General features: G+C 44.8%; 1 protein-coding gene across 3 annotated transcripts; it reads right to left on the reverse strand.

Annotated features, from left to right (window-relative positions):
• Positions 1 to 5: 5 nt before the first annotated feature.
• Positions 6 to 19,283, reverse strand: PHF10 (PHD finger protein 10). 3 transcript variants are annotated; one of them, XM_040239102.1, is made up of 11 exons: positions 19,136 to 19,274; positions 16,771 to 16,901; positions 16,039 to 16,116; positions 15,053 to 15,186; positions 14,814 to 14,963; positions 14,137 to 14,246; positions 12,097 to 12,250; positions 6,123 to 6,278; positions 1,683 to 1,791; positions 1,239 to 1,427; positions 6 to 194 (listed from the first exon to the last, which is right to left on the reverse strand). In XM_040239102.1, the coding sequence occupies exons 1-11, from the start codon at positions 19,186 to 19,188 to the stop codon at positions 109 to 111; spliced, it is 1,350 nt and encodes a 449-aa protein (XP_040095036.1). In that variant the 5' UTR covers positions 19,189 to 19,274; the 3' UTR covers positions 6 to 108. The 3 variants fall into 3 exon arrangements, with proteins under 3 accessions (XP_040095036.1, XP_040095035.1, XP_040095037.1); XM_040239101.1 differs by having other exon boundaries at positions 16,039 to 16,122; XM_040239103.1 differs by lacking the exon at positions 6,123 to 6,278 and having other exon boundaries at positions 16,039 to 16,122; positions 19,136 to 19,283.
• Between the last annotated feature and the right edge of the window lie 2,716 nt (positions 19,284 to 21,999).

Here is a 21,999-nt window from a genome sequence, read left to right on the forward strand (position 1 = left end):
AGCACGTAATTTCAAAATCTTTTATTGGCATAAAAATGAAAACATTGTAAATAAATTGGCACCAAATACGTCGTTTAAATGCATATTACAGTATTGGGGTCAAAAAAACTATCCCTCTTTGCTGTTTTTCCCCCTTCTGCCCACTTTCCTGGGTGTTGGGGGTGCTCGCTGACAACAGTCACAAATCCAGCGACCTAGGAGAAAAATCGTTAGTTAATACAGATGAGACTTGACTTTGTAGGACTGAGTTTTAAATCCGGTTAGCTCTGCTCCCATAGCTAAGGCTGCTGGGAACCCTCCCTGGGTTTCTGGTGGCACCGGCCCTCACTTCCCTTGAGGTCATCAGTGTCATAAACGCCCCGTGAAACGCACAAGGGCAGGGAAGGGGTCATGGAAGAGCTAAGTGAGGACAGGCCCCTTGAAAAAATTATAATCCTTTCTGAAATTCAAATTCTACCATACTTTAAACGTTCAATCATACAAATCGTTACATAAAACCTATTAACTGACTTTGGCTTATTTTTATGCATCTCAGCATCCCCTCAAGTCCTGGTGTACTATGCTCACATAGCACTTTAAAATGTATCAAATAGTTGACAGCATTATGATAAACTATACCACATACTTGACCTGAATCACTAAAGAACTCTACACAATTATTTAAGTTGCTTACATCTCAGTGATTCCCAGGAAACCTGGGCATATATTTTATAAAGTATCAGACAGTGTTAACTATGCAGGTCAGTTCTAAAATTACACAATTATGTGCATAAAGTTTTAGTCCAATTACTGTGATTTATTCTTTGATTCTGTGTTCATTCTGAAGTTATCTGGAATTGTTATGTTGCCTCAATTTACAGAAATCTGGTTTAATATGTATAAAGGCATAAAAGTCATTTTGTTAAATTTCTAAATGACGTATAAAAATAAAATCAAGGCTTTGAAACAAATCGATGCTACTGCCTTAGCTATTTCAGTAGAACAGCACGAGCTCGTCTGCACACACTGAGCTCACTTCCAGAACTTAGAGCCCACTTGCTGTCTCACTTGTCCTTAGTCAGCTGGTCTAGAGATGAGAAACAGGTGCCCGCCACCACAGCTTTGGCCACTTCTCGTGAATGGAAGGGTCTCCAGGCCCTTCGTGTCATTATGGTATTTATGCAGCCTCCAAAAAAAAAGGAAAGTGCTGGAAGAGCCCCTTCACTCAGAGATAATGTTCCTTCTTTTTCGATCTTTACCTGATGGGATCGCACCAAGGCCCACACAAAAAGTATGATAACCTCTGTCACACACGTCACAGAACATCATTTCTTCCTCGTGGTGGGGCTGTCCACACACAACGCACGTCTTACACTCCATACACTGCCACGGGTAGGTCTCGACCATAGAAGCAAGCTCCATGGGCATATCCAGGCAAGAAGGGTGGCCTAAACCAAAACCACTGTTAGCTGCATATCACACAAGACATTTTAACTTCTATGGCATAGTAAAACGCTAGTTTGCCTGAACTTCTCAAGAATGGCTACATGGTTTTGACTGCCAGAGAGAGATGGAAACATAAGGTAGGAGAAAAGACGGGCTTAATGTATCTGATGACTCTGGGTCAAGCCTAGCTGACAACTACGAGCCCTAGTTTTCGAAGCAGCAGCCAGAGCTTAAGTGTGAAGCGTGTCAGCACTTACCGCTGTTGCCACACTGGGAGCAGTGTACGAGGGGCTCAGCCTTCCCTCTCTTGCTGGACTCCTTACCCTTCAGACAAATTCCACACAGAGCATTTGGAATGACCTTTGGCTGGAAGGGTAGAAGAGGGCTATAAATTCATGCCAGAAGAACCTACTGTGGATTCAAAAGGAATTATTACTGTATTGCCTTATTTTACTTCCAGTAACTTGTTAATGAGGACCTAACTTGCTAACGAGGACCCTGACACCACTCTGCCTACCAACTAAAGCCTTGGGCTTCACATTTAAAGTCTGTCAAAGGCATGCTCTCATGTGAGGATTAGATACGTCATTCCACACTCCCTACATACCAGCGAGATCTGTACAATGACCTGGAGGGAAGACTTAATGCACTGTCAACCGAAAGAACGATGCAACCTCCGAGACTACTGCAGGGGTCTTGGGCTTACTCTTAAATTGTAGGCAGCTTACATGCTGATTTTGTTTAGAAGCTGACGTTCTCCAAAGCTGTGAGACTACATCTATAAAATCTAAGTTAAAGAATCAGTTTCTTAGCACTGTGAACTGAAAGAGGTTTCAGGCATACACTGCTGTGTGCAGAAAGGTTTGTGGGAAGCCGAGTTGTGTGACTTGTTCCCTCTGAATATCTCATACATTAACAGAGGAGCCGACACTTTTTAAAAGTATTCACTATGACTAGTAAAACGTGAAGCAGTTCTCAGATGTGCAAACTATAAAATGATCACTTAAAAACCATGCAGACACCCCCTATGCTTCAAGTGCCACTCATTTTTCAGATGAAAAACACACCATCCAGTGAAGGCATCTGGGCTTCAAAACACTTGGCAAAACATGGGAAAGAAGGTTCCTAACACCTAGAATCAGAGGCGAGGGCAGGGGAACAACACCACAGCCTTGACCGTGATAACGCGAGGCTCACTCACTACCGGAACACGGAGCGGTGGCGGGGGAGCGCAAGCAGGGGCAAGCAGGAAACGCAGCGGGGGAGGGCGGTTCACTCCCTCCCACCTTCACTGGCTCCTTCATGTAAAAAGCAGAGAAAAAGCATTTTAAGTAGAAACGTTGTGTCTGCTTTATTACAAGCCAAACAACATCTTACATTTCCATTCCCTAAGTTACTGAACCAAGGAGGATCCTAAACAGAATTCCAATTTTGCATACTGTTACTGCAGCTTCGAAATGTCTTGCTGCCACCTTCAAGACCTGTGCAGCCTAAACCGTATGTTCTTAATCCTTTAGTTTTTTTTTTTCTTTTTAATTGTCTTTCTTTACAAAAGATGACAGAGGCATTCAAAAATAATTTCTGGCTTATTTATTTTTAAAAAGTCAACCTTATACATAAATATAATAAAAACAATAACTAAACAATCACAAACGTCTCTACAAAATAATAAATATCATGGAAGTTAAAACATACATATAAAACGTTGCTGTTGACTCTTCTGTGTCTCCTGTGTGTCTTTATGCCCTGCTCCCCAACACAAGGAGAGCGTCAGATGCTCAAACCGCTGCAGGCTTGCAGCGCAGTCACCCTCTGTTCCGACTGCTACATTCTACCCAGAAGGGTCGCACTGTGTTTTCTTACACCTAAATAAAAAATAGCTAGGAAGTGCACTTCTATGATGCAAACTCTGCTGCAGTTATGATCCAATCTGTAACTGCTGCAATATGCAGCAGACAACCACCTCTCAATCCACCAAAATAAGAAAATCTTTTGGTTACGGTACCTGCACTAAATGTATATTTAATACTTAGAGTTCAAGTTAGATACCGGCATACTAAGTACTTTAATATTTTTTTAGTAAAGTCAAGGAAGTAACCACACAATATTAAAATCTAAATCAAGAACTCCTCATAGGAGACCCTTTACACAAATCAAAAGGAGTAAAACGCAAAGCTAGTCATTCGCGTTCCCGAGCAGTTCAGGTTCTACAATCATTAAAGCACACGTTGGAGCCTGCGATGGAAGGGCACCAAGGAGGTCTAGGTTTACTTCAAAGCTTAAACCATGATGCTCTGTTAAACCACTTACAGTTGTTCTTACCCAACAGTCTTCATCTTGATGAAAAGAGGGAGAGCCGGGTGGAGAGGGAGGGAGGCAGACAGACACACAGCGCTCTGCAGCATCCATAGGACGGTGCCACAGCTCAAGATGGAAGCACACTTTGTTCACTCAAGCGCTCCGAGCTCTCCCAGGAGCCACACTCCTCACATCCAGGACTGTACACGTCTAGAGTCTCAGGGTTTGCGGAGGTGATGCAAGAGGAAGGGACCAGCACGTGGAGCTCCCTGAAGGTTAATGAGCGGAGCCTCACGTCTGTCTGACGGAGACAGTCCTACTCCGTAACAGCAACAATATCAAAGTTTCACTATTGACAAGAAAATTAAAAATATTCTGCCTAAAGAGTTCTCAGCATCTCATATAAAAGGCTCGTGATACACAATTTTCCTCCTTGAACACAATCAAAGCTAGACTTTCAAGGCAGCGCTAACACTGTCTAGATTGTAATTATATGCTAATAACACAGGCCTGAATCCTACCAGTTACGCTTTAATTTCAGGTTAATGCAACCTAAACAACACTGTCCTACAGATTAAAGGCAGCACTAGTGAATCTTATTAAGCAAGACATCAGACACATTATGACTACTCTTCACTTCTGCATTTTAAAACACACTTATACGTATGACCTTCAGCTTGAGGTACCCTAATAATTAGGCACGTCTTGGCTTATTAATACTTTTCGTAGAGAGGTTAACTTTCAATAAACATGTTCACATTAATGTATGAAGTCTAGATACTGGCTGTGCCAAACTGAAATACCTGAAACATTTTTGGTTGCTAAAAACGTTCACAGAAGGTTATAAAATGCTCATTCTGCACATCCAACTTCCTTGCGTACTGTCAATTTAGGTTTATGTATTTAATTTCTTCTACCTTAAGTCAATGATAGTACTGAATAGTTCTTCATTTTCAACCTCGATTAAAATGTCTATTTTAATATTCTTCCTCATTTAACCCGTGATTAACCCAGGCTTACCGTCTGCAAGGCCCCCTAACACTGGCAGTGTGCTCTGCTCCGGGCCACAGCCCCCACTCCCAGCTCTTCACAGGCCAGATGCACAGTGCGCAGCACACAGCAGGCTAGCTTTCCAGGATTTAACCTCTGGAGTTCATCTGCTTTCAGTTATCAAGCATTAATTTAGATCTTTTATAGATAAGCTCTATATGTGAAAACAAGAGCAAAGTCAGCTGGGTGCAGCCTACTGCACCGTCCTTGCTGAACGGAGCTGGGCTGACAAAACACGCATGTGACAGCTGCTGCTTGAACATGGAGCACGCTGGCTGGTTAGGCTGCTTCCTCACTGTAGGAAAAGGAGGCCGCGGACTCTAAGAAGGGCTCTGCTTAGGCTGAGGGGACACCGGTCAACACCCACGGGAACCTGTGCCTCCAGACAACACTCCACAACCCTGGCCTGACACACACAAGTGTTCAGCAACTCTGCTCAGCACCACTTTTTGATCATCTTACTCTAAAATGCTCCTTCAAAACACCTTCATAAGCCCATAAAAAGCAGACTGACACACACCAGACTGAACCTGTGCATTTTACTATCACCATTCAGAACACAAACTTGCAGCTAATTCTACTCCTTTCATGATAATCTTAAATCCCCACACATGAACGAGGCGGCTCACCTCTCACCCAACCCTCTCAAGGAGAATGGGCAGATAGCAGAAAGAAACGCTAAAAATAATACTATTGCTGATAGCATGCTACGCGACCGAGAATAACCCGATCGAAAAGTTAGTAAGTTATAGCTAAGCCAAATCACCTTGCCAGATAATGTGTAAATCCTTCTCACAGAATTGCACAGGCTACTCACCAAGGTGAGGCTACTAAATCACCACATTTTACTGCTTTCCATCGCAGAGTTAGCTGAATTTGGCAAATGGATCAAATAATTCTCAGACTGAACCCAGATCGCTGTTAATGAAAGGCACCACAGAAATGCTACTTGTCTGTGAGGACTTCCTCCCCACTGCACTGCTCGGGGTTGCTGAATACCAGGAAGCTTTCCGTGTCAGACAACGACGACTTTTACACTGAGAAAACAAAGTATTAAGCTCTGCCTATTAGATCACTTTTCAAAGACTCATACTTGCCTAGTTAGTACATAAAAAAAGATTCTCTTATCAGTTTTACATATACAGAAAACAGACGCCAACCCATAGCCAAAGCGACGGGAAAGCCGCCAGGAAAATGAAGAAGGAGAAGGCTGACGCAGGGCGCGCCCCGCAGAAGAGCTAGTGAAGTGCGGCAGCAGCAGCCCCACAGCTCCGAAACTCAGAGGGAAAGTGTTTCAGGGAGAGAGGCTGGTCAGGAAGGAAGCTGAGTCAGGGGCTTTTTTCTTCTACCTTGTACCCAGGAACTGACTTGGACAGTACAGAACGTTTGGAAGCGTCTTTGCGTGGAGGGGCAGCCTTGTCCTTGGGCCTCTGTCTTCCTTGCAAAGGCTCCTCCTGGCCTTCGGGAAGGCCTTCCCCCTCGGACACGTTGCCAGAGGAGCTGTCCTGCAAGTCAAAGGCACAAACACAGGTCCCTTGGATTCATGCAGATTTGAGTCTGAATTCTGAAAACTACAGAAGACATCTAAAAAAAGTTTTAAAGTTCCATCAATTTCAAAATAAAAAAGATAATTCCGATCTAAGAAAACACTTCCAGCGGAGAGTAAAATAAGAATCACTTCTACATCTTATAAATACGTTATACCTAATTCCATTTATATGAGCTAGTACCTTAACTGACTTTGTTTTCTGACTGAATTTGACAAGAACATAACCATTACTTCAGTTATTAGTACACCACACAGCTTCAACACCATTTTACGATGTCACAAGGGAGCATACTTGTTTCATACAAAAATATTCTTTAAAAATAAACTGCTTGAAGTAAGTGTGGGCATTTTTACTAAGTAATAAAGGTCACTAAAGAAGCTCAAGCCCAGAATCGTGTCTTCATAATATTAAACTATGCGAAGCCAGTTATTGCCAAGTATTTACAACAGTATCAGACATATCAGGTTGGTACACAAGTAACCGAATCATTGAAATTTGCCTTTGAAATTGGAATGCATTCTTAAATAAATGTGGTTATGTTACACATCATTTTAATGTTCACTTCTTTATGTTTTTTTGCTAATAACATTACTTACTGTTCATATTTATTCTAGACTATAAAATAATATAAATGTTTTAGACTATGGGTTTCCCTGGCAGCTCAAACAGTAAATCATCATCCCCTGCAAAACAGGAGACCTGGGTGTGATCCCTGGGTTACGAAGATCCCCTGGAGAAGGGCATGGGAGCCCACTCGAGTACTCTTGCCTGCAGTATCGCATGGAGAGAGGAGCCTGGACAGCTATAGTTCATGGGGTTGCAAAGAGTCGGATACAACTGAGCAACGAACACTTACAACTATGGAAATAATTTTAAACAAAAACCAAACTCGAGCGATTTTCTTATTTGAGTCCAAAATGGGTCGTAAAGCAGAGGAGAAAACTCGCACCTTCAACAACAGGTTTGGCCCAGGAACTGCTCAGGAACATACAGTGCAGTGGTGGTTCAAGAAGCTCTGCGAAGGAGACTAGAGCTTTGGAGATGAGGAGTGCCGTGGCCAGCCACAGGAAGCTGACAGCCACCAGCCGAGAGCCCTCGTCCGAGCCCAACCTCTCATGCAGTTTTAACTACGCAAGAAGCTGCCGAAGAACAGCATCGGCCGTTCTACCATCACTGGCATCTGAAGCAAATTCAGCTCAGCTCACTTCAGTTGCTCAGTCGTGTCCGACTCTTTGTGACTGCAGCACGCCAGGCCTCCCTGTCCATCACCAACTCCCGGAGCCTGCTCAAACTCTTGTCCATCGAGTCGGTGATGCCGTCCAGCCATCTCATCCTCTGTCGTCCCCTTCTCCTCCTGCCCTCAATCTTTCCCAGCATCAGGGTCTTTTCCAATGAGTCAGTTCTCCGCATGAGGTGGCCAAAGGATTGGAGTTTCAGCTTCAGCATCAGTCCTTCCAATGAACACCCAGGACTGATCTCCTTTAGGATGGACTGGTTGGATCTCCCTGCAGTCCAAGGGACTCTCAAGAGTCTTCTCCAACACCACAGTTCAAAAGCATCAATGCTTTGGTGCCCAGCCTTCTTTATGGTCCAACTCTCACACCCATAAGATGAAGCGAGTTGGAAAGGCAACAAACCTTGATAAGTGGGCGCCTCACGAGCTGACCCCAAATAAAAAAGCACCGTTTTGGCGTCGTCTTCTCCTATTCTTTACATCAACAATGAATCATTTCTCAATCGGACTGTGATGAGCCACAAAAAGTGGATTTTATACAACAAGCAGCGACAGCCAGCTGCGTGGCTTGACCAAGACGCTCCGAAGCGCCTCCCGAGGCCGGAGGTCATAGCCACTGCTGGTGGTCTGCTGCTGTCCAATCCACGACAGCTTTCTGAACCCCAGCGCAACTGTTACATCTGAGAAGTATGCTCAGCAAACCGATGAGACGCAGGGAAACTACAACGCCTGCAGCCAGCACAGGCGACAGAAAGGCCCAGGTCTGCTCCATGGCAAGGTCGGCCCACTCGTCACACGACCGACACTGCGAAAGCGGAAACTGGGGCTACGAGTTCTGCCTCAACTGTCACGTTCTCCTGACCTCACCAGCCAACCGCCACGTCTTCAAGCATCTGGACACCTTTTTGCAGGGAAAACCGTTCCACAAGCAGCAGGAGGCAGAAAAGGCTTTCCAAGCGTTCGTCGAATCCTGAAGCATGGATTCTACACTAGAGAAATAGACTTATTTCTTATTGCTAAGAATGTGCTGCTTGGAACGGTTCCTGTTTGATTAATAAAGATGTGTCTGAGTCTACTCATAACGACTTAAAATTCATGGTCCAAAACTGCAATTACGTTTGCACCAACCTAAATATTTCACATGTTCCAAACTTAGGAGTTCAAAAATAATCTAATTCCTCATTTTTTAATTTAAAACTTTCTAATTAGAATAAAAATGTCACACTCCTCTAAATTATGAAAATTAGAAAAGATTAGCTTATCCTAAACCACCTATGTTTGAGGGTGTTTGCTATGTTTGTTTGTCATAGCAAACACCCTCTTCCAACAACACGAGAAGACTCTACACATGGACATCACCAGATGGTCAACACCGAAATCAGATTGATTATATTCTTTGCAGCCAAAGATGGGGAAGCTCTATACAGTCAACAAAAACAAGACCAGGAGCTGACTGTGGCTCAGATCATGAACTCCTTATTATCAAATTCAGACTTAACTGAAGAAAGTCGGGAAAACCGCTAGACCATTCAGGTATGACCTAAATCAAATCCCTTATGATTATACAGTGGAAGTGAGAAATAGATTTAAGGGTCTAGATCTGATGGATAGAGTGCCTGATGAACTATGGAATGAGGTTCGTGACATTGTACAGGAGACAGGGATCAAGACCATCCCCATGGAAAAGAAATGCAAAAAAGCAAAACGGCTGTCTGGGGAGGCCTTACAAATAGCTGTGAAAAGAAGAGAAGTGAAAAGCAAAGGAGAAAAGGAAAGATATAAGCATCTGAATGCAGAGTTCCAAAGAATAGCAAGAAGAGATAAGAAAGCCTTCTTCAGTGATCAATGCAAAGAAATAGAGGAAAAGAACAGAATGGGAAAGACTAGAGATCTCTTCAAGAAAATGAGAGATACCAAGGGAACATTTCATGCAAAGATGGGCTCAGTAAAGGACAGAAATGGTATGGATCTAACAGAAGCAGAAGATATTAAGAAGAGGTGGCAAGAATACACAGAAGAACTGTACAAAAAAGACCTTCACGACCCAGATAATCATGATGGTGTGATCACTCATCTAGAGCCAGACATCCTGGAATGTGAAGTCAAGTGGGCCTTAGGAAGCATCACTATGAACAAAGCTAGTGGAGGTGATGGAATTCCAGTTGAGCTATTTCAAATCCTGAAAGATGATGCTGTGAAAGTGCTGCACTCAATATGCCAGCAAATGTGGAAAACTCAAAAGTGGCCACAGGACAGGAAAAGGTCAGTTTTCGTTCCAATCCCAAAGAAAGGCAATGCCAAAGAATGCTCAAACTACCGCACAATTGCACTCATCTCACACGCTAGTAAAGTAATGCTCAAAATTCTCCAAGCCAGGCTTCAGCAATACGTGAACCGTGAACTCCCTGATGTTCAAGCTGGTTTTAGAAAAGGCAGAGGAACCAGACATCAAATTGCCAACATCCGCTGGATCGTGGAAAAAGCAAGAGAGTTCCAGAAAAACATCTATTTCTGCTTTATTGACTATGCCAAAGCCTTTGACTGTGTGGATCACAAGAAACTGTGGAAAATTCTGAGAGAGATGGGAATACCAGGCCACCTGACCTGCCTCGTGAGAAATCTGTATGCAGGTCAGGAAGCAACAGTTAGAACTGGACATGGAACAACAGACTGGTTCCAAATAGGGAAAGGACTACGTCAAGGCTGTGTATTGTCACCCTGCTTATTTAACTTATATGCAGAGTACATCATGAGAAACGCTGGGCTGAAAGAAGCACAAGCTGGAATCAAGATTGCTGGGAGAAATATCAATAACCTCAGATATGCAGATGACACCACCGTTATGGCAGAAAGTGAAGAGGAGCTAAAAAGCCTCTTGATGAAAGTGAAAGACGAGAGTGAAAAAGTTGGCTTAAAGCTCAACATTCAGAAAACGAAGATCATGGCATCCAGTCCTATCACTCCATGGGAAATAGATGGGGAAACAGTGGAAACAGTGTCAGACTTAATTGTTTTGGGCTCCCAAATCACTGCAGATGGTGACTGCAGCCATGAAATTAAAAGACGCTTACTCCTTGGAAGAAAAGTTATGACCAACCTAGATAGCATATTCAAAAGCAGAGACATTACTTTGCCGACTAAGGTCCGTCTAGTCAAGGCTATGGTTTTTCCAGTGGTCATGCACGGATGTGAGAGTTGGACTGTGAAGAAGGCTGAGCGCTAAAGAATTGATGCTCTTGAACTGTGGTGTTGGAGAAGACTCTTGAACGTTCCTTGGACTGCAAGGAGATCCAACCAGTCCATTCTGAAGGAGATCAGCCCTGGGATTTCTTTGGAAGGAATGATGCTAAAGCTGACGCTCCAGTACTTTGGTCACCTCATGCGAAGAGTTGACTCATTGGAAAAGACTCTGATGCTGGGAGGGACTGGGGGCAGGAGGAGAAGGGGACGACCGAGGATGAGATGGCTGGATGGCATCACTGACTTGATGCACATGAGTTTGGGTGAACTCCAGGAGTTGGTGATGGACAGGGAGGCCTGGCGTGCTGCAGTTCATGGGGTTGCAGAGAGTCGGACACGACTGAGCGACTGAACTGAACTGAACCACCTGACGAGACGCTGAGAGGATTCCCGGGAGCAGACGCGCCTTGTTTTCTCTAGTGATGTGCTCTGTATAGGTGCCCAGACTCACACACACACATCCTACCTACACATGCAGCCTCCTTCTTTAAATGCAAAAGTGAACACTGTTGTGTGTGTGTGTCTCAGTATTTCTAAGTATTACGTGCATTTTATCACATTATTCTTTGAAGTGCATTTCTACGATGTAAACGTAATATATCACCCATTGTGGACATTAGATTTACTTCTAATTTTCGCTATATTAAATATTGTTAACACCCCAGTGGGCATCTGTCTCCTAAATAAATTTTGCTACCATCTCGTCAGGTTCTTTGGATAGATTCTATCAGTGTATTTGCCAAGTCAAATTGCCTGGAAGTTAAAAAGTTTGCTATGTGCTATGAAAATGCTTTCCCAGTAAAGTTTTCCCCAGAAAAACACTGGACTAACTGACACTCCCACTAGCAGCACAAGAGAACGTCAACCTCATCACCGCTCATCACAACGCAGGATCTGAAAAGCATCTTTCTTTACGCAACGTGTAACATTAAATATGTTTTAGATGCTGTTAGTGACAATGAAATGTAGTCCCCATGGAACGCCAGCACAACCCCAGGTTCTGGCTGGCTACAATGGGAAGTGTAAAATGGCCCAGGGCTGAGGACGCCGTGCTGATGAAACCCACCCGGCACCACCGTCTTCTTTGCTCTCCTCCAGCTGCACAGAGCACACCAACGTCCCCACGGCCCTGCCACAGCATCCTGCTCTTAAACGCTATGCAGGACAACCTACCAGCACGTGCTGGTGACCTGGACGTTTCCCTAGGAGAGGCCAAAGACTACGGGTGACATTCCAGGGGAGCCTCGGGCAGAGCTCAGGGGAGAGGAGACACCGCCTCCTGAAGAGACCTGCTCTCACCGAAGCGCCCTTGTGTTTCCGTGTCTCGTCACCTCGGCCGTCTTCAGCATCGTCTGAGTCACCATCACTCTCCAGAGCGGGGAGCTCGGGGTCCAGGGGGGGCTCGTAAAGCGCTGTGTTTAACGGCAAGTACCGCAGCTCATCCGGCGAGTACCTAGGGTTTAGAGAGAAGGTTTCCAGTTTTCTTCTATTATTAAATACAAATGCACTAATCCTGAACGATGATAATAGCCTTAATATTAACCCCAAATACTCTTGAAAATTGATTAGAGGCAATCAATAATTTTTTCACTTTCGTGCTCAAATAGGGACATGTAACCAATAAAAAGCCTAAACATTTTTTCACCTAACAGCGTAAAATATACATTTGATTCTTATTATCAAAAGATAAATGTCTCTCTCCTTTACCCTCAACACCCCGGTCAAAGAAACATCAGCAGTGAAGGATGAGACTGCGGCCACACAGAACCAGGCAGAGAATCCAGCTGCCTGACGCCCTCGCCTCCAGCACCCTGAGCCGTCACTGCGTGCGCCCCTCGCCCTCACACATAAAGCAGGCGCGACAGCAGGTCCACCTCACAGAGCAGATGTGAGCATCAAACAAACGAGCCCAGGGCGGTCGCGGCAGGGCAGGGCTCAGACACCGTTGCAGAAACACAGTTTCCAGGAACACAGTATTTAAAACCAACCTGTGCAGCAGGTACTCTAACCAACGTGATCACCTCTTTCCTCTAAAACTAGGGACTGGCCACCCCCTCCCCAGGCAGCCGGCACGTGGCCTGCTGGCTGTGTCCGCGCTGCCACCACGGGACCACACCACGGCTACATCCTGGCTCCTCAGTCGGGACTGGACACGGACGAGCATCCTCCTCAACCAGGACATCGCACCAGAAAGCAAAGCGGCGGGGGGGCACACAGGGCTATCACCCGATAGTCTGCTTCGTCCAAAACGAGAAACGGTAAATTGCTGACACACTGCTGCAGAGAAGCAGCCAGTTCTGACTCCGTGTTGAACTGTTTGACTAGCTTTTTGTTCCTTTTGTTATTGTAATCAAACAGAATGTCCTGTCTCAGAGGACCCTACCCCTCTACGTGACAAAAAGTGCCTTTATTCAGAACGCGGGGTCCACCCATAGATGGCAGGAGGGAAGAAATGAACACATCCCCTGCCTGAGACTTGACATTCTAGGAGATGTTTGCAAGATTAATCAATGGTCTTTTTTACTTTGCTTCCTCACCTCCCTCCATTTCTGATGTATAAAAGAACTGGCATCTAGACCCCAGAAGACGGTTATTTTGAGGCACTAGCCTGCCATCTACTCAGTCAGCCAGCTCCCCAAATAAACTCTCTTCCTTGTCTCAACCCCCTGTCTCTCAGATGAGAGGTGAGGTGTGGTGAGCTGAGTAAGCTTGGACTATGTAACACCATGATTTAAGTCTAACTTTCAAAAGTATAATACTGTGGTCTATTTTAAATACTACTGTCTAAAGAATATTCTCTCTCCTAAAAACATAAGGGTTCTCAGGAGGCAAAGGCTGAGACTGACAAAAGTAGCCGGTCCCATCCAGGTTGGGAAGGAGAGGCCCGCGGCCCCCTCGCCGCCAGAGCGGACAGTAGCTGGGCCAGGGCAGCAGGAACCCCGGGCCGCCGCCCTCCTCCCGCGGGCCACTCCCGCCTCTCCAAGTGCCCCTGCTGCTGTGAGCACGGACCCCACGGCTGCAGGGGGAGCCTGGGCATCTCCAAGCGGCGCTGCGGGGCCCCGGCCACGCCCTCGGGACGGCGGTCTGGAGCTCCCCCTGGTTCACGTCCACGGAAGCTCAGACCGGTGAGCAGGGAGGCAGCGTCCCAGGCTTTAGCAGCAGACGCTCAGGTTCAGGGCGCATTCTTCACAGACCCGCCGAAGACAGAGAACCCCGACACGAACCTCACACCTTTCACAGTGAAGCTCACAGAGCTAAGCCCCTCCAGCAGACAAACACAAGGCTGTGCCGTCTCTCGCCAACACCGGCACTAACAGCAGAGAGAACCCCACCACGCACCTCTTGTAGTACTCCTGGAACTGTCCGGGGATGAGGGCCACCGGGTAAGAACTGACCTTGGTTCGCTCTGTTGGTAGCACTTTGTACTTCCCTTGAGGCACCTGGATAACCTGAATTAACACAAAGAGAAAGACAAACCTGACTCCAAGCGCAGAAGTAGAGACTTGAGGACACGAGCCCCTGCTGCCCTGTACTGCACTTCTCCCAGGAGCTGTAACCCAGGGAACAGCTGGCATTTCTAGCTCTACAGGCGGATGTGTCTGGCTGTTCACCACGGCCACTGAGGAAAGGCAGTACGTCTGCTCACCACATACGGGCTACTTAAGAAACCTTTGGAGCTCAGCTGCCTCGTCTATGAAATGGAAACAGTACTAGTCGCACCTCCCGTAGCAACGGCGAGAAGTGCGTGAGCTACCGTGGAGACCTCTTCCATCCAGCCCAGCACACAGGAAGCTACTCAGCTACCAGACTCCTGCAGCAGCAGGCCCGCCACCCAGCAAGGAACACATCACACGCGCAGACGAGAGCCACACAGCAGCAGGCACCCAGACGGCCGCCTCGGTTCCGGGGAGACGGGACACGCTGCCGGCGCAGAGCACCGCGGCAGAGGCACCGGGCAGCCCGGGGTCACAAGCGGCTGGCCGCGCTCAGGCACCAGTGCGCGCTAGCGACCCTACGTGTGTCTGCAAGTCGAAGTACGCTCTCCTCTCCTCCATCCGCTCCCGGTTCAAGCTGCTGTTGAACTCTGCCGCTTTCCTCGCAGCTTTCTTGATGTACTCAGGCACTTTACTAGCTTCAACTTTCTGAGTGTTCTGTTGCTGCATTTGCTGAAATGAAAATATTACAGTTGGAAGTTACATCTAACTTTATAAAATGTGATTTCCCAAACCAGAATCCTGGTTACCTCCATACTTACAGAATACTCTTTATAGTGATCTGTGATTCGTTGGCGTTCTTTTTCCTGTAGAATAACAGAATATTCAGCATGTTTTGCTGGATATTCTTTTATCATTAAATCAATTACTTCATCACTGCGCAACGCTGTTAAACCTATTTCAGACAAAAAAAAGTAAAGAGGCTCTTTTAGGGCTAACTGAACATACTGATTTTCAAAACTGACTTTCCTCCAAACTACTCAACATAAATGAAGCTTTCCAATATTCAAAGCAAAATTTTATTTTAATATACTCAAAAATAAGAAAAAATCATACTCATAAAACCAAAGTTATAAAGAAAGAGATTACCAAAGTTGCAATGGCAAAGAAATCAATTTTTTAACCAAACTTTTTTGAGACTCCATGTACTATATGCAAACATATATCCCTTTACTAGAAACAACGGCTAAATAATAACACACACTAAGCACTGGCAATTAACACAGGGTATCAGGTGAGAAAAACAAAGGCTTTATCAATATACTTCCACTCTTAGCCTTCAAATTCCGTTTACTAGAAATAGTCTAGAACCAATTCAAATTTCACCAAAAGCATCAGCACACACGTGAGTCATACCAACAATCTTTTTAACTCATAGTATGAGATTATACCAATTGTTGAGATGAACTCCCATGGTTTTATATTAAAAAGCTGTACTAATATATTTATGAAAGAAAAAGTGCAAATAAAGCACAGAGACAATTACACATAACTAAAAACTGAGTTTTTTAAGTATTTAACAAATACTTTTAAAAAGTACTTTACAGGTTTTGGACATAAAACATACACACACTTTGACGACTGTGTGAAGGTTACTAGAAAATTATAGTCTCTGTGTTTTAACAAGAATCAAAAGTGAAGTTAACAATTTAGCATGTAATCACTCAGTCTACTTATTATTGGTTTTGGTGGCGCAGTCGGGGAAGCAGACAACGCTCATCAACACCGCCCCGCAAGCGCCCGCTACCTAGAGTGCACTGCGTCTCTGTGATGACGTTCAGCTCTCGAAGGTACAGTTTCTCCTTATGAGACAAGTCGCGTCGCTCTAAATCTCCAAAAAGAAAGAACAAGAGACTATTACAAACAGTCTTCTGCATTTGTAACGTTACGTATTTATAAAACTTTTAAAAGCTTAAAAAACTTAGAAAAAAATTTTAAGTTAAAATCTTCATGGATTTTAAAAGTACGTCCTGTTCATATTCCAAATATTATTAAAAGAACATTCAAAACAATCTTACAAATCAAAAAAATGAAAGTTCAAATAAAACTGAGAACAGAATAATCCAAAGCAAGAAGGTAAGACAAATATATTAAACTATATTAAAATAGTTGATGAAATATAGCCTTTCTCAAGTTCAGGTACAGCTTAAGTAGCTACTCCATTCCTAAGGTCAAGGAGCAACAGTCAAGAATCAAAACCCCTGGTTCATTAATGTGGTTACAAATTGACTTTTCCCTGGAATTTTTTTCTAGGAAATTCACCTTCCTCGTTTTGCTTGTAAACACGTTTATCTGGCGTAAGAACAAATTGATAGTAGAGAGAGAAATCGAACGAGAGCTATAAATAAAATCAGCCAGCAGCAGAATATAAAGTCCGCTATAATCTATACTCAAATACTCAGAACGTGACAACCCATCAAAAACAGTTACTATAGTTAAAAGTTAGATTTAATTTGTCATATAAACCAAGACCTAATACCTGGATATTTCCGCTTAAAGGAGGTCACACCCAAGTATTCACTGACTTGCTCCTGAAGCATATAGTACTCCCCTGCTTCATCCGGTGGCCACTTGTACTCTATCAGGTTCTCTGCTGGATAGTAGCTGAAGCTGAAGCACAGAAAGAGACAATATGCTGTAAATGCGGCACTTATAAAATTTAAATCATTTATTTTAAAGGATATTCCTTTTTAAAGATTTTTGAGAATATGTATTTTTAAGGATTTGGAAAAACTGACCGTCTGGAATACCAAAGCAAGACAGCACACTGGAATAACATTTTCTATGAATCACAAGAAACAAAGATCACACCTTCAGGAACAAAGGCAACATTTTCAGCTTTTGCAAATCAGGGTAGTGATACCAGTTCTGAATTCTTTCTTGTGGGCCTAGCACTCAGGGCCACGATTTCATGCACCCCAAGTATAAAGTAATCAACTTGTTTTCCATCTGCTCTTCAATGAGTCACAAACAGCTGAGAAAGCAAAACTCTAAAATCCTATCTGTCAATAAACTAAACTATAAACCACAGACTCCACATACCCAGGAGCAAATCATGGACCGAGTTTGATGGTGCCAGTGCACTGCAGATCAGTCCCAATCCTGAAGAGCAAAGGCTACAGATGTCTGGACCTACACTATTCAACCTCTAGGTTCTATCAGTGGATAATGTAGGTGGAAAATAATAGGATTTTATGCATCTGTCCAATTAAAGCTTCCCTGGTGGCTCAGACAGTAAAGAATCTGCCTCCAATGTGGGAGATGCGGGTTTGATCCCTGGGTCAGGAAGACCCCCTGGAGAAGGGAATGGCTGCCCACTCCAGTATTCTTGCCTGGAGAATCCCACAGACACAGGAGCCTGGAGGGCTACGGAGCGACCGACACACACACACACACACACACACACACACACACACACACACAGAGACACACACAGACACACAGAGACACACACACACACACACCAACACACAGACACACACACACACACACACTAACAGACAGAAGAGTTTTCTCAAAAGTGCTCCTGGGAAACGACATCCAAATGGGCATGTACGAAACAGAACCCTCGTACCTGATGTCGCCTGGCAAGATGAATTTTAAAATGGACCGATGACCTAAATATAAGAACTAAAACTAGGAGACCCTTAGAAGAAAACATGGGGGTAAATCTTCATGCTCTCAGATTTAGCAATGGATTCTAGATATGTCAGCAAAAGAAAGAGTAAATAACTTGGACTTGAGCAAAATTTAAAATGTTATGTATTAACGTGAAAAATCAACAGAATGGGAGAAAAAATTTGCAAATCATGTCTGATAAGAAATTAGTATCTAAAATATATAAAGAATTCCTACAACTCAACAACAAAAACAATTTAAATATGGGCAGAAAACCTGAACAGACATTTCTCCAAGAAGAAACTAACGGACAGTAAGTGCGTGACAAGATGTTCAATCTGACTAGTCATCATGGAAATTCAAATCAAAATCACAATAGATTCAACTTCACACCTTTTAGAATGGCTATTATTAAAAATCCAATGGGAAATAAAACACGCTGGTGAGGATGTGAAGAAATAGAAACTTCGCAGGCTGCTGGTGGGAACAGGAAACGGTGCCTCCACTATGGAAACAGTTAAGACACAGAGCTGTCAAACGACCCACCTATTTCACTCCTAGTATATACCCAAAGAAGATGAAAACGGGGCCTCTGGTCAGATATATTTATACACCAATGTTCAAGGCAGCATTATCCACACCCCCCAAAATATGGAAATAACCCAAGTGTCCATCAACAGAGGAAACGATAACACAGAGTAGAATTATAACAATGGAGTACAATTTAGCCTTAAAGAAGGAAATTCTAACACAAGCTACAGCCTGGATGAACTAACCAAAATAAACCAGACACAAGAAGACAAATATTGCATGATTCCACCTACGCGGGGTACCTAGGATAGGCGAACTCACAAGGACAGAAAGCAGAATGGTGTTTGCCAGCGGCTGCTAATGGAGGAAATGGGGATCTTATTATGTAAACGTTTTGGAAATGGACGGTGGTGACGGTTACACAGCCCTGTGAATATAATTTACGCCGCTGGATTACACCCGTAAAGGGAGTTAAAATGGCGAATTCTGTGTGTATTTCACCACAATAAAATTTTTTTCTCTGAATTGCACTAAGCAGCAGAAAGCAACTTGGGTGTTACTTTTTAAAACACAATGAAAACATTCTACAGCCCTGAGTGATGGCCTTTGCCAGGGCTGGGGGACGGGGAGGAGAGTGCTAACACAGAGAAAAAACACATGGCACAGAAAACATTCAAACAGGAAAATGACAGTACCCGAGATCCTGGCTGGAAGCGTCGCAGCTCCTGGAGCTGTCTCCAGAGCCCATTCGCCTCCGTTTAGGCGGCTGGGTCCCATCATTTGAATTATCTTCATTATCATCCTATACATTCAAAAGAGGCGAAAAGTAACAGGACAAAAAACAGTAAATAAGGGGAGATTATGTAATCCTCCCAAACTTGCTAAAAGGCTCAACTTAAAGGCTTCCTAAAGATTATACAAATGATAACTTCCTATTATAATTAACCAGGGACAAGAATTTAGCCTTGGCAAGACCTGGAAAAAACCAAAAACTAACCTTCAATACAAATCAAAGTAGAAAATTTTCAATAAACTTGTAGGTTTAAATCTACTTTTCCTTTCTTACCAAGAGGTTAAAATGCCTTCTTCTGCTGAAGAAACACATCAAACTGCTGCAATACTCTGAAATTAAAATAAACATTCCTACTCTAGCTAGGATAAAAATGTATGAAATCAGTTACTGTTTAACTCAACGTAGAGCTGGTTTATTCTAATTGGCTATTTCGGATACTTATATCCCTGTGAAAAGAGGACACAAAGGAACAAAAACAGATGACCAATTCTGTTATTTTTTCTTATATTGCAAAAATTCAGCAAAAATATACCAGAATAAGACTCATGGACCAATACAACACACTACCTCCCCAAAAGAAGAGGTTTAGAAAATTTTTAAAGTGACACTTTCCATTATGTGACTTTATCAAGGTTGTAAGTTAGACCATTTACATTAAGGAAATGAATGATGGATCAAATATCAGGAAATTAAACATGTTGTTGTCCCTAAGGCAAAAGGGGGTAAATCTACATTTACCAGACTCTTTTGTAACCCCACAGACTGTAGTCCCCCAGGTTCCTCTGTCCATGGGATTTCCCAGGCAAGAACACTGGAGTGGGCTGCCATTTCCTGACCCAAGGTCAAGCCCGAATCTCCTGTGTTGGCAGGTGGGTTCTCTACCACTGAGCCACCTGCGAAGCCCAGCCACACACTAGCCAAGGCTTAAATTAAAAAGATTAGAAACAAACAAATCAAGGTATTCTAGCCTCCTGCTGCTGCTACTGCTAAGGAGCTTCAGTCGTGTCGGACTCTGTGCGACCCCATAGACAGTGGCCCACTAGGCTCCCCCGTCCCTGGGATTCTCCAGGCAAGAACACTGGTGTGGGTTGCCATTTCCTTCTCTAATGCATAAAAGTGAAAAGTGAAAGGGAAGTTGCTCAGTGGTGCCCAACTCCTAGGGACCCCAGGGACTGCAGCCCACCAGGCTCCTCTGTCCATGGGATTCTCCAGGCAAGAGTACTGGAGTACTGGAGTGGGGTGCCACTTCTCCAATCTAGCCTCCTAAGACAATACAATTTTGTTAAATATAATGAATCCAAGAATACAGAGGTAGTGAGTATGTTGGTCAGGCACATCAAAGCTAGACCGCCTAGAATCTTACTGGCCACTGACTGCCCCTCACCAGCTGGGTGGTTATCCTCCTTATCTCTGACAATAGTACTGCCTATTACTTGGCCAGTGCAGGGATTAGGGTTAATACATGAAATAATTAGAGCAAGGTCTTGCAAAAAGTTAAGTGCCCAGGAGAACTTAGCTGATTTGACTGCATTGATGATCAAGTCTCAAAAGGCTCCCTGTTCGGAACTTAGATTCTTTACCAAATAACAAAACCCGTGGAATATTCTCCTTTTCAATTCTTAGAAAATAAGTGTTCGGTTGAAAAGTTCTCTATATTCCTATGCAGACAAGCAACCAGGGAGGAGAGGCAGAACAGCCTAAACCTACTTTCTCCAAAAACTTACAGTTACCATGTCTCCCAGTTGACACATTTCATAGTCAACAAGCATGCAAGTATCATTTCTCTTCTATTTTACTTGCTTCTGAGCACTTTAAGGATTTTTATGTCCATTTGTTTAAATACCTTTCCCTTAGCTAAAAAAATTGTATACACTTAAAAAGTGTTAGAAAGTTAAAAATGGAAGTCCTCAAAAAAGCTGAAAGCACAATTTCACAGGTACTGTTTGAATTTGCTATTATGACTTCTAGGCAAATGTGTTCTTCCATATAGTGAATATTAGAGAGGGATAACAGCAACATATTTCCTAGCAATATGATGGAATACGATTAGAAGAATTCGCCTGCAACCTGGCTATTGACAGAGAAGTCCGGGTTTTAAGGCCTCCCACCTCTGAAGTCAGCAATGTGTGTTTCAGAGCCGTGGGTGGCTCTCACCTTGGGATTACACACATTTCTGAAGGAATGTGAAGGGCAGGGAAGCCTGCGCGCCGCAGTCACTGGGGTCGCAAAGAGTCCAGACGACTGAGCGGCTGGAGCACCGCCGCACGGCAGGTCAGGCTGCGGGACGCGCCCCCCCCCCGGGCGGGCCTGCGCTCCGGCAGCCGGGCCCAGAGGGGCCCCCGCGCGCCCCCCGCAGGCCCACGGCCGCCCCCGCCCCCGGGGCCGCGTTCCCGTCCAGCTCCAGCCTTCCGGCTACACTCAAACGCGGACGTTAAAGTCGCTGCCAGAAGCGAGTGAACTAGCCGGACACAGCGGGGCTTGCGAGGCGCTCATCGGGACTCTTCCCTCATCCCCGACTTCACGCCCGGAGGCCGCCCCGCTTCCTCGGAGCCGAGCAGCGGCCGACCCGGCCGGCCCGGGGAGCAGGGCGCTGCCCGCCGCCCGCTCGCCCCCCCCCGCCCGCCTCGCTTCACACGGCGCCTCTCGGCGGCCAGAGGCGCTCCCCGGGGCCCAGGCCGCGGGAGGAGGGCGCCCCGGCGTCGGAGCAAACTTTACTCCTTCCGAGAGCGGGCTGCCGGGGCGGGGACGCGCCCGGAAACCGCCGGG

Source organism: Oryx dammah, unplaced genomic scaffold (genome assembly GCF_014754425.2).
Source record: "Oryx dammah isolate SB20612 unplaced genomic scaffold, SCBI_Odam_1.1 HiC_scaffold_4, whole genome shotgun sequence".
In the NCBI taxonomy this organism is placed as follows: domain Eukaryota; kingdom Metazoa; phylum Chordata; class Mammalia; order Artiodactyla; family Bovidae; genus Oryx; species Oryx dammah.